General features: G+C 35.7%; 2 protein-coding genes across 2 annotated transcripts in view; one reads left to right on the forward strand and one right to left on the reverse strand.

Annotated features, from left to right (window-relative positions):
• Nucleotides 1-998: 998 nt before the first annotated feature.
• The window catches only part of LOC149288007 (dimethyladenosine transferase 1, mitochondrial-like), a 29,097-nt gene continuing 16,427 nt past the window's right edge, over nucleotides 999-13,668 (reverse strand). Inside the window, exons 5-7 of the mRNA XM_089492151.1 lie at nucleotides 12,403-12,522; nucleotides 2,483-2,610; nucleotides 999-1,230 (exon numbers count right to left, since the gene is read on the reverse strand). Coding sequence (XP_089348277.1) covers nucleotides 999-1,230; nucleotides 2,483-2,610; nucleotides 12,403-12,522 — 480 coding nt within the window. The remainder of the gene's footprint in view (nucleotides 1,231-2,482; nucleotides 2,611-12,402; nucleotides 12,523-13,668) is intronic.
• On the forward strand, nucleotides 8,773-9,486 carry LOC149288008 (claudin-20-like). Its single transcript, XM_089492220.1, has one exon. It carries the CDS (start codon nucleotides 8,821-8,823, stop codon nucleotides 9,484-9,486), a length of 666 nt encoding a protein of 221 aa, XP_089348346.1. The 5' UTR covers nucleotides 8,773-8,820.

Consider the following 13,668-nt stretch of genomic DNA (forward strand, 5'->3'; position numbering starts at 1 on the left):
AAAGAAATGAAGCAGTTACGAAATAAGTTACTTAATAAACCCAAGATTAAAATGTTGCATACGTTATGCAAAAGTGAGTAAGAGCTGCAAATAAGTCAGATTTTAGTGGTCAGCCAGACAGGGTGTAAATTATGTGACGTGATCAAACCACAACTCTTTCTTGTTCGTGGATCTGCAGGACCAATTTACACCGTATGTGTTTTTAGGGCATTCCCTTCTCAGTAGGTTTTTACTTTAGTTTTTCAAAAGAAAACTTAAGTTATTAGCAAGTGCTTTGCGCCTAGTGCAGAAGTTTCCATTTTGTACATCATAGAATGCTGTTTATACGAAACTTTATATATATATGTACAAAAACCTGTACTGTATTGTTTTCTTGTCTATTTTTATTTACTTCAATCTGTACAGTAAAAAGTTGTTGTCATTAATGTCTGATAATTATTTGGTTATGAATGGTACCCCCAACATTGGTAGTTTGCAGATGAGTGGAACACTCCACCAACCAGTTTAGGTGCCAAGCCCAGTGAGGATCTTCTGCAAGATAATTAAATAATCTCACACATACACTATATGCATGGCAGACATGCCTTTATACAGCTTTATAGCCTAGGATTCACTAAAAGAAACCATTAAATTACACCATGATGATTTAAATACCCATACAAGTATATTGATGTGTCTTTAGTTGATAATGTTTTTCTATGTTGACCCAAAGAAAGGTAACATTACATAAGCTTTATGGGTTTCAGAGGTTCCAAATGCTTATGTGACAGTAGCTAGTTACCTGTCAATAACACTTCAACTGTTACTTGTTGTATGTTCACTCACACTCCAATAGATTACAGGGATTTAATGTTCTGGCATTTCACATTAATCCAATATGCACCAAAAGGTCACATTAAATAAAGATTTTTTTTTTTATTGTAATCATATTATAAAATGTTTAGGTACCCAATATATAATAACCAATTCACACAAAAATCCACGTTTCCAAAGCAATATTACTTCTGACATCTTCCATTTGCTTCCCGATGCAGCCTTTTCAAGCGCAGTTCCTCTCTGAAGTTATATGCAAACAAATTGGGATCCTGATTACACAGTTCTCTGTAAGAATTACACAAGTTTTGAAAGTGCTTCATAGACAGGCCACCTGGCCGCAGTGTTGGATCCACATCTGCTGACATCAGCATTTGTTCAGTGAGTTTTAATCTTTGTTTTTCTGGAAAAAGAATTCTGCAAAAAATGGAGTGTAAAAAAAAAAAAATATATATATATATTTTATTAAAGCAATTAATAAACTGCATTTTTTACATCTCTCCTATAACAGTATACCAATAATTATACTAAAATACAAAAACATCATCCCTCGAGGATACTACCATTTACCTACACCTTCTTCATGGGAATACAACTAGCTTGATTATTGAATGGGACATACAGAACTGCTTACTGCTCTATATAGCAATGTGCTTTTTATCCTTTTCAATGTTAATAATTAAGGCGTTTGATGGGTAAAACAGTTGCATATTGTTTTGGAAACACTCGACACACAGAAATATTGAATACGAACATATGGGTTCATAAGCAGAACACCTTGGAAACAGATTTGTCTCCTCTAGCCATTTAATGAAACAGCTGGTTGCATGAGTTGAAATGTTCATATTTGTTCCAGCCAGCAAGGTAACTATTATGGTTGGCAGGTGCAAAACCAAGCAGTCAGTTTGCAATCTTTTATATTTTCTATTACATCACATTCACAAAGACCGAGTAGGTTCAGGTGTTCTCAAATAACTTGTTATACTGTGCATTGTCAAACTTTCAAATACAGAAAATCCTGAAACTTAGCAATTGTCCTAAATATTATACTAAATGACAGAAATGTAATACATTATCCAATTTTTTTTTTAAATTGTACATAATATGGGCAGCTTACACAACCCCCACAATGCCCTAGTTGTTAACAGCTCTAAACAGATTTCATGCAAGAGGTTTCAAAATGTTTCAGAACATGGTTTAGAGGAGTAAAGTACGACTTTCTTCTACTCTAGCTGTTGCTGACTCATTTAACCCCTTAAGGACAATGGGCGGTCCCTAAACCCATAGAAAACAATGCATGTTGAGCCCGGACCTGTGTGGGCATTGTCATTAAGGGGATAATCGCCGTGATGCCACAAATGAACTACGAGACATGGCTTGTCACTGTTGCACAAGTTGTTGTAGATGGAAACATGCAGGCGCTAGTTGAACATATTGGGAACTGCCGTCCACAGCAAGTGGTGTAGCAGATGATTTCATGTTCGTTAATCTATGGCACACATCGTCGTGCACCAATAGCATACCAACCCAGTCTAATGACTTAACTATGTATGATGGGAGATACATTTATTACATAATTACAGCGATTTCATATACATATATTTGTACAGACTTGAAATAAATATTGGCATACATTTCTAGACACACATATGGAAAATGTTTGACTTACGCAACTCCATGGTGGCAGTACTTCCGTCTGAATTGAAAGACACTTTGGACTACCTTCTCAACCAGCTTGAAAGGCTGTTCTATTTGTGGCTGTATTAATGGAGTAAAGTGTACAACACCAACATCAACCTAAAAAGCAAGACAACAATACTTTACATTGCAGAGAGGAGGATGACATAATCATAAATGTAAGCTCTTTATTATGCTTATTGACATTCTATGCCCACAAAGGAGTTGAATGATCAACTTGCGATCTGTCACTTATACTAAATTCTGCATTTTATCATTCCATACAATAAATGAACATACCAAATGCTTATTTAAGACATTATTATATAGACATTTGTGGAGTGGGCGCTTATTTTGTACAAAAATATAGCATTTTTCTCCAGCTTGTGCATTATACAGTGGCTCCTATCGTTTTCATGATGTGTTTTGGAGAAACTAGATTAATAGCATATGCAGTTTTTTTTCTTAGAGTTTAAAATGTCTCTTTCTATTAAAAGAGCTTATTGCTTATATAAAGGAAGAACAGAAATAAAAGATTGGGAAAGGTGGCACTATTTGGCGGGGTAAGCAGTCGTGTGCATGCTCGAGAAAACATCACAATCGCACAAACAGGCATGCAAAACAGGATGGGCGGTGGTATTATCAACAGCCACAGGAAAAGACTACGAAACAATTTATAAAAGGCTATTTGATTTTCATACAAAGATGCTAAATTACTAAATGGCGTGTAAAGATGATGCATCAAATACCAAAAAGTGTTTGTGGCTATATCACTGGAGATCAGAAAGTACTTTATAACCAAGCAGATGCAAAGTGAATGGAACCAATTATGTGTTAATAAAAAACATGGTCTCAGTCTGTATACCCCACTGAACATCAATGCCTCCCAAATATGCCTCTCCCCACTTTCCATTTCAGTACTCTGTGTCCCGTATTCCATCTATGCTGCATCTCATCTTTCCCAGCTCCAATTCTATCCTGAAATACTTTATGTATATATATATATATATATATATATATATATATATATATTTTTATTTATTTTATTTATTGCACTAATCAGTTCCTATTGACCTTCTAATGTGGGAAACCGCTGCTTTAACCAGAATATAATGCAATATGGAACAAAAAAGGAGGTCAAGTAGTTACAAGATAAAAACAGTACATTTCAAACAGAGAATTAATGCAATTATATAAATGCTTCACAAACACAAAGGGAGAGAGAAATAGGGCAAGGAACACTGAAAAAAAAAAAAAAGTAGTACAATCAATTGTCGCTATAGAAGTATGCAGATAATGCCGCTGACAACAAAGCAATTCTGCGTGAAAAAAGCAAGACATCATTTAAAATGAGCATGGAGCCGAGTAGCTATGGCAACTAATAACAGAAAAGAGGCATTTCATCTATAAAAGGACACTTCAGTAAATGATTGATCTGTAATTATTTATTTTGCACACATGGATTAAACACAAGATGTTTTCTAACACACATCTTATTTTTTATTTTTTTTTAAACAGACTGAACTTTCTTAAATTCAATTGATCCGGCTAAAAGCTAAAGCTTTTCGCATGAAGAAACTAATTTATTAAAACTAGCTACCATTTGTGCTTTATGTATGTCAATGTACTGGTTTTGGAGAGATTTGGCCTAAGAGTAAGTTGAGATATTAGGCAAAACTACCTAACTCCCTGCCACAAAGACTGTCCCAAGGCTGTTAATATCATTATTGCACTTGTCATAATTACTTGTATTACCCTGGATGTTTGTCTAGTAGGATAGTGAGATTATCCTAAATGTGCAAACTATAAAGATAGAAATTTTGGATGTAGTTAGCATCTCCATCAACATCTACATATAGACCCTCCCGTGTGCATTATCACACCAAAATAAATATATATTCCTCTATCATTTGTTTTGTCATACTTTGGTCCGTTGTTGCTCTCTGCTCTTACCAGTTATACCCCTCACCATATCAAAAAAGTAGAGTAGAGTAGACCACCCTGGGGGTTCAGAAGCACCTGATGTTTCAATCTACTTCACCTTTTAGGCCATAAGACCAACCCCCCCCCCCCACAGGTCTTTTGTTTCTTTATTTAAGCCTTAACTAATGCTTCATTTCTCATGAAAGGGGGGGGGGATAAAGGATTAAAGTGCTCAGGGAGCCATCATAAATCTTCAAATCCCAAGTATTCTTCTTTCTGAAGGAAGGGCCAGATTTCCTTGGTCCCACTCCTAAGAGGGGGACCCCTGAAGTCTCTATGGTGAAGGAGGAATAAAAAAAAAAAAAAAGGTGAGTTTAACCCCTTAATGACAAAGCCTGTACATGTACGGGCTCAAAATGCATTGTTTTCATTGTCCTTAAGGGGTTAAAACTGGCCTTTCAGTGAGTTTAAAAATAAGTATTGGAATAAATAATTTGCAATCAAGTAAGTCACACAAAAAGGTACATAAAGCTCAATTCATGAGCATAAAGTAAACCACAAACAAAAAAGTAAGTGGCATACGAGCCCCAGCCAATTAACCAGTTGAAACACTACTTGATTTACTTTAGGTTGTTGTAGTTGGGCATAATGAAAATAACTGAATTGTGCCAGGTCATGTTTAAACGAGAACCGATTGAGTCACAGCTTTGGCATCACAAAACTCAATAAACAAAACTAACAATGCTTTCTGCTCTTCTTTTTATTCTCCATTCCCCATCCCTTTACAAAGGTGGCCTGAACCAATCAACAAAAATCAAGCGACAGTGGAGAAATAACATGAAAGAAATGTTCATGGAAATTCCGAGAAAACAAAGTTTTACTAAGAGTGATTCATTTCTCCATAGTATGTGCATCACATGAGTTTTTAAGCACAATTATAAATTCAAATCTGTAATCTTATGCAGGTTTCTTTAGTGTACTGACCTGTAAAGTATGGGATTTGAGGAAAACTGACCTATCAACTATTTCTTTCATCAGTTAACTGGCATCAACAATGGCTTCCCTATGAGTAAGCAGTAGCCAGCCCACACATTGAAAGGGTCAAACATTTACAGAAAGAATTGTTTTTACTGCAGTTTATTGTTTTGCCCATTAGTATTTTGTCTGTATGGAATTGGCAGAGGAGGAAAAGAATTCTGAAAGAGATAAAATACTGTAGAGTACACGTTTTCACTTCAGTGCGCAAGATATCTAAATGGATCTGTGGCTACACATCCAACCCTTTTTATATAATTATATATATTATTATTATTTATATATATTTTATATTATTATTTATATTATTTTTTAGTAATAAAGGGCTAAACAAGTTCTGGCCCTAAGTGTGAAGAATGTACCACAACTGGGCCTGAATGGTTCCTATGCAGGAGGAGATCTCAATCCCTCTACTCCTTCACATTGTTCTGGTTTGTATCATTCCATCAAGCATTCAACAACTGTTTGCCCGCGTCCTCTCTTGCAATGAAATCTACATCAACATGAAGGGTCAGATCCCCCTGTTGTGATGTACAGCCTAATTATTAGATATCTTATTATATTGTACCTTACGCAATACTAGAGGGGCTTGTTTCCTCATTGTTTGTTACTCTGTGCTACACTATATGAACAAGGGACATCTGACCGTTACACCAACAGGGATTGCATTCTAAATACATAAGACATTAATATGCAGCTGGTATATTATTTTGCAGCCATAAAAGCTTCCACTCTTCTGGGAAGGCTTTCCACAAGATTTTGGAGTGTTTCTGTGTGGATTTTTGCCCATTCATCCAGTAGAGCATTTGTGAGGTCAGGCACCGATGTTGCAGGAGATGGCCTGGCTCACAATATCCGTTCCAGTTCATCCCAGAAATGTTGAAGTCAGGGCTGTATGCTAAAGAGACATACCAAGACATTTTGGACTTTTGGACAATGCTACGCTTTCAACTTTGTGTAAACAGTTTGGGGAAGGCCACTTTCTATCCCAGATAGTGCCCTGACCTCAACCCCATCAAACATTTTTGGGATGAACTGGAACAGAGATTGTGAATTAAACAAATTTAACATGTTCCTATCTCTGATATCATTAAGCTACAGACATCTGCAAATTTCCAGTATTATTACTTTTTATTTTTTTTATTTTTAGTGAAATATTACACAAAAGTCAGTTTATTCCCAGGCTATAAAAATGCATAACTTGGCATCGACAAAACAATTCCCTGTCCTTGTGTTTTTTATTTTTTGCAAGTATTGCTGGCTCATACATTATTTCTCCAACACAATGCGTGTATAGACAAAGTGCTTCTTTGTACAATGCTTGGAAAAGGAGAGAACACACGGAGTGAATATATAGTTGTCTATCCTCATTTCAAGAAAATGTTAAAGATGGAATTAACTTAATATAGGAGTATAGTAAGAATATTAGTGCATGGCTGCGTTCTACACAAATTGGAATCATAATTTTACAAAGGAACGCAATCTGTTATAGCCTTGCTGGCCTGACGTCAAGAGCAAAAAAGGAAGTCTGCATTTATTTATGAGTAAGTAGATTTAAATCAGACATGGAAATAAAACTCATTTTAACTGCTTATCTTCTGGGAAGGGTGGAATGCTATTTAAACACAGTAAAATAATATTCAATCAATAGTTCAGGGCTTGTTATATAAAAGGTTAGATGGAAAAAAAAGCTACTAATTAAAATGTACTGTAAAGATTGACTACAATTGCAAAAGGACTTTGCTAAGATGTAACACTGTTATAACAAAACTTAACATAACTGTTCATTATTGTAGCTAAAAACTACATTCCTAACTTTAGTCTGCATTGAAAGGTACTTGTTAAAAAGATTAAAACAATGACTAAAACACATCATACACCTTTTTCACAATGTTTAATGAAATGCCAAGAGAGCTTACTGTATTCTATAACCTGGGACCTCATAATGGAGAGATAGCTCCTTCCTCACTTCTCTCTATAATTTTAATATAATTGTGTATAATTATATATATTATATATAAACACACATATACATAAACACACATATATAAATACACACACACACACATTGTCTTACAACAGTATTCAGAATCCATAATACTGAATTACAAATGGTACAAATAAATGTCTTGTCAGACTGTGGATCTAAAAGAGCACAGAGCATTGTACATTATATATATAACATTGGTAATGGATGTACACACAGCATACCAATGTAACACTTATGTCATTCTCATTCCGAGTTTTTTTGAATACCTATCACATATTGACCATTAACTTTATACAAATTCTGTATATGTATTTTCTCTCCTTGCTTTTTTTTATTAAACTCCAAGAATTGGGTTTTGTGGGTTTTTTTTTTTTTTTTTTTTTTTTTTAAGGGCAACTGATTTTTTGTATACAGGACTTAGTGGGAAAGGAAAAATGGCAGCAATTTCTAGTGTGAAATATTGATCCAAAGGTGGTGAACATTTGACTGACTTGCTAACCAAAATAGCATTTTCTGTTCTATCAATTCCACCACTTTTAAACATACCCCCAAACTGCCTAGATTAATGGCTAAAAATACAATATAAATTATTTTCACATTATTAGTAAAACCAATTTACTCGGTAGGTTAAGTTACTGAAATATTACTTATCATTAAGAATACACATGTATAATAAATGCATATTAACATACAGTCCTTGGTGAAAGCTGAAACAGATGTTAAGAATTTTTATTATGGTTGTCATTTATATTAATATTGTTGTATAGGCTGGATTTTGTTTAAAGGCACACTGATTATCCATTTTTATACTAGTCACACAAAGAAGACCTGACCACATAAACCTTAGTTCACAAAACAAAATAAGGCAGAACATGGACCATTCTGGGATCCTTGTCTTCTGAATTGTTCAAACATTAAATGACAGCACCAATGACTCACATATAAGTGACATTAACATTAGTACAGGTATAGAAACTTAGCTGGTATAGCCATAGGTTAAATAGGTTACAACAGCAGTATTCTATATGCACTTACTGTGATAAATTTACAGGGGGGAGAATAGTGGAGGCTTTTTACCTGCATTTTCTAAAATCTGTAAGTGAGAAATAAATACAGTGTACAGTGAGTGACTACCAGATCGGGATTCAGCTGAGCAAAAAGGTCCATGTAGAAACTGCAATTCAAATAGCACTCCTATGAAGCACAGAGGTATTACCTATTTTGTTGTTTGCTTTGCCTGGATTTCTCATCCCCCACACAACCCGTCATGTTCCTTTTTATTTTTTCCCTCTCTTCCCCACACAAAGATTGCTAGTTCTCGCTCAGGCTTTAACAGGAGAAGAGGTAGCAGTCAGGAAAAAGGTGACGGTGAATGCCTGTCAATGGCTTCAGCGGGGCTCCAGATCTCTGCTTTCGTGGTAGCGCTGATGGGGTTGTGTGGGGCAATCGCTGCCACTCTGCTACCCAACTGGAAAGTCAACGCCGATACAGGAGCCAATATCATAACGTCTGTGACGCAAATGCAAGGTCTCTGGATGGACTGCACATGGTATAGCACTGGCATGTTTAGCTGCACAGTCAAGTACTCAATCCTTTCGCTCCCCATCTATATCCAGACAGCGAGAACAACTACAGTGCTGTCTTGCATAATGTCATGCTTGGGGATCTCCATTTCCATGGCTGGGATGAAATGTACAAGATTAGGAGGCGATCGCCATACCAAAAGCAACATCGCTTTTGCTGGTGGAACATGCTTCCTGCTGGCTGGAATATTCGGGCTGGTCTCCGTGTGCTGGTACATGAAGGAGATTATTTCGAGCTTCCTTGATCCCTTGGTCCCAGACAGCAGCAAACACGAACCAGGAGGGGCAGTATATGTAGGTTTTATTTCAGCAGGATTGCACTTCCTAGCAGGTGCAGTCTTCTGTGCTTCCTGTGCTAAAAAGCAGCAGGAAGAATGGGAGTCGCATCCGAAAAAAACTGTGCAGCTGGCAGCCCAGCAACAAGAAAACAACAATGCAGGCTATAACCTCCAGGACTATGTATAAGGAAATCCAGAAAGGAACAGACTGCGATCGACAACTGTAAGATATTTATGCAAATCATATTACGTTTTTCTGGATATAAAATAGTAACAGCCATTGATAATATATTTTATTTTATTATTCTCTTAAAAATGTAAGATTAACTTACTGAAAATGTATTAAAAAGTAACGAAATGTCAGAATACATTTACATTTTATAAGTAAATGTATGCTATATTTAAATAAATGTGCCTTCAACAATATCCATATGCTAGGGTCTTAATTTCCATAGTAACTGCATTTCTTATGATAAAAAACACCCACAACATTCAGCTGTACAAATGAAAAACAAAGGCTCTGGCCCATTCACTCAGTAAAAAGTAAACTGATAATGGGGAAAAAAAAGAAACCACCTGCTTTACGTTTATTATTACACATTGTTTTTGTTTTTCATTTTCTGTTGTATAAATTGATTTGTATTAAAGGTGATCATTTACTACTGAACAGGAAAGTCTCAGCATGGTCACATTAAACCATCTATCAAACCATATTTTATTAATCTAGTTTAAAACCTCAAGATTGTAAGCTTGCGAGCAGGGCTCTCTCCACCTAATATATCGGTTTGTCTTAATCTGTCAATTCTCGTCTTGTCATACCCCTTGAATATATGTACCAACAATAGTTACATAGGCTGAAAAAAGACATGCGTCCATCAAGTTCAGTCTTTTCTATATCTGTTAATTTGTTGCTGTTGATCCAAAAGAAGGCAAAAAACCCCAGTTTGGCTCTTTCCAATGTTGCACTAACCAGTGAAAAAATTCCTTCTTGACCCCAAAATGGCAGTCAGATTTCTCCTTGGATCAATAAACTGTTTCCCCATAATTAAAGATTGTATTCCTGAATATTATGTTTTTCCAAGTATCCATCCAGTTGCTGTTTAAATGTCTGTACAGACTCCGATAAAAATACCTCTGCAGGCAGGCAGATATATATATATATATATATATATATATATATATATAAATATATATATATAATTTTCAGGACATTTTTGGGGGGATGGCGCTAAAAAAAGGTTTACTTTCTTTTAATATTTCTAATGTTTTGGGGTTCAAGGTTTGGGCACTTTTACCTTTTTCATCTTTTAAAATATCTCATATCTACCAGATTAACGTTGGCCTTTCTACTAAGTGGCTCAAATAAATCTACTTCAAACAGCAGCAACTTCAGCAGCCCCATATGGGGGGATTTCTGAGAGCTCATGGTCTATTTCTAGGAAAGCACATTTCAAGTACATATGCGTTAGAAAATCCGTTTGATTTAGGGCATAGCTACACACCAGTACTCTAAAAGATTTTATCCATTGGAGGATTATGTTAATTCAGTCCTAATCCTGAATGACACGTAATCAATGTATTTATGATGACCTGGTGGAGACAATACATCACAATCTGCTCATGATCTTCTGCCCCGTTCTAGTAAAAGTTCTCCTTGGCTTGGATGAATGATCCTGTACATAGTCAGCCACATTGCACCAACACAAAAATCCTGAAAGCTGCCCTTTTCTTAGGTTGTAAAATTTAGTTGTACAAAGATAAAGCCCCAAAATGAATTTCCTGCAAAATAAGCAAAAAAAAAAAAATCCACTATCCAGAACTTTCCAGAAATCAGTTCACTTTCTGACATGTCTTATACATAGTATGCAGAAATACTGAGCTCTCTGGCCCTGCAGTTACACTCAGTTTCTACACAATGAAGACAAATAGGCAGAAAGATGTGTTTTTCACCTATTCCGAGAAACATCCAAACTTCCCTTTTAATGCCCTCAACAAGCATGGCAACAAATCATCAAGAAACCCTTCTCCTTTACCAGCGCTACAGAATCTGCGGGCGCTCTATAAATAAGCGTAATGTAATGATCCAATATCCATGAAGCATCAAGTCTCAATGGCAAGAAATAAAACATTTACTGAAATTGTAGTAAGCAGCATGATTTATTACTATGCAAACATTATTGTGGAGTATGAAATCAAAGAATTTCGCAGACTCAAAATCACAAAGTATCAGAAATTGTTCTGTGTACCTTAAAGGGACAATGGGGCAAGGGAATGGGCAGAATCCCACAGGACATTTGAACACCACAGAATTTCAAAGGGACCATGCCGGGATCATGTGCACTAAAATAATTGATATGTATTTTAAATGTTTTTGTATTTTATTTTTTTTTAGAATACAATGAAAAGTAACACACATAAACATAGAATTTGACTGCAGATAAGAACCAATCAGCCCATTTAGTCTGCCTATTTTTCCCGATGCAAGACTCCAGCAGTAACCATGCTGTTTTTGATCATGCAAACCACTTACATTCAGATATTTAACAATCTTTTCTTTTAGCATGGTCTCCACTCATTTCCCATTCATTTTACTCATGCAAGACTTATTGCTCTGTAGCTGGCAGAGTCTTCCCTTTTTTTTTTTGTGAAGTGATACCATAATTGCCAATTTCCAATCCTCTGGAACAACTCCCGTCAATAGCAACTGGTTTACTATGTCTGTTTTGCCAAGACACTCCAAAGCTCTTTTAATAATATTTTTTTTGTAACCATATTAAATCGGATTTGTCTGCTTTCACTTTGGATAGTTTAAGAAAAACTTCTTCTGTAGACAGACAGGCTTTGCATGCCTCATTGTTTCTCATTTCTAAGTGAGGTCCGTTCCATTCATTTATTATTATTATTTATTTAGGCAGTTAGCTATATATTTACGTTTATTGATATAACTTCATTCACTTGCCTTTAATCTAATTATTCTTGCCTACATTTTCTCCTATCACAAACAATAAAACATAATAATCATTTGCAAGAAAAAAACTGGATTTTTTTCCTTCTTATTATTTACCATTCATTGATACAAGGTGGGATCTCTTTTCACCCTTACCTCTGGTTTTGGAACAAAGGCAGAGCCAGGAATTGTAAAGCAGTTTTTCACGTTGCAGAGATACTGGCACATCACAGACAGTCTGCTCCGCTGTTTTCCACCGGTGCTGGCAGTTAACCTCTGGAAACATGATGAGGTATAAAAAGTTAGCCAAATAATTCATTGTTCTATTATTAAATATTTAAAGTATCGACTAGTAAGACAACAATAAACGTTGACGATAATGCATTGGTGGGATATGTGTATTTGATTAAGCACAGATTTCATACAGTAAGGTCATTAAGCTGAACTCTGCCGCAAATGCTCAATTTAGTTAATAAACCCTAAAGAGTCTAGTCTGCCCATTATGTCTGTTGTAAAGATTAAAACCTTAATCAGTTTTATTGTTTTTGTTTGTTTGTTGTTTTTTTTTTTACACCCCTCTCTTTCTTCCTCCAAGCACTACATTTTGAGATCCCCTAACCTTATCTAATTTTTTAGATTTTGAATAAACCTCCCTTTATTGTGTTGTGTAAACATTTTAGGAGTGATAAAAGGATACTTAATAATTATGTGACACACATCAATGACCATTGTTTCCTGTTTTGGGAATTAAGTACTAAACGGTACATGCACACCTAGGATCAACACATACACGTATTAAGAATAAAACATTTTTTTTACAGCTAATGAACTGCCTGCAGTGTAATATTGGAAGCATTTATATTTAGACTGACTTATTAATATTTGCTTAGTTTAGAACTAAACTACCGCATATACTAGCGGATAAGCCAACCTTGGAAATGTTAACCAAAATACCATGTGTTGCCTGTCCTGGAACACAAAATATGCATCAAAATCTTTACTGTATACTGTAATTGTAACATACCGTTATAGGCCGCACCTCTGAAGTTTGATATGAAAGAAAATGTTTTGTCACTCTCTTACACTCCCTCTACCTTATCCGAGTATTGCAGACAAATGTGCAGAGAAAGAGGTGCAGAAAAGCGCCTCTTTCTATAACAATCTGTCTGCTATATATTCTGCCTCTCACTGTTCCTCCAATCAGGGGGCATAGGTGCGCCTGGAAGCTCCACCATTTTGTGAAAGTGAAGACTGAACACATGGGGACAAGAGCAAGAATAAAGACAGAACAAGAAGATGCAAGAGAAGAAGGGGAGCTGCGTGAAAGGAGACAGGGGAAGGGAATTGGTCTGCAGGTAAGGCGAAGAAAACATTGAATATATATCGATATATATAAACCCCAATTATAGGTTGCATTCTCTA

The sequence above is a fragment of the Sceloporus occidentalis genome, unplaced genomic scaffold, assembly GCF_023333645.1.
Source record: "Sceloporus occidentalis isolate IW3139 unplaced genomic scaffold, rSceOcc1.0.p SCAF_54, whole genome shotgun sequence".
Classification (NCBI taxonomy): Eukaryota; Metazoa; Chordata; class Lepidosauria; order Squamata; family Phrynosomatidae; genus Sceloporus; species Sceloporus occidentalis.

Coding starts and splice junctions, on each gene's coding strand:
- LOC149288008 (XM_089492220.1), top strand. CDS start 8,821: ATGGCTTCAGCGGGGCTCCAGATCTCTGCTTTCGTGGTAGCGCTGATG.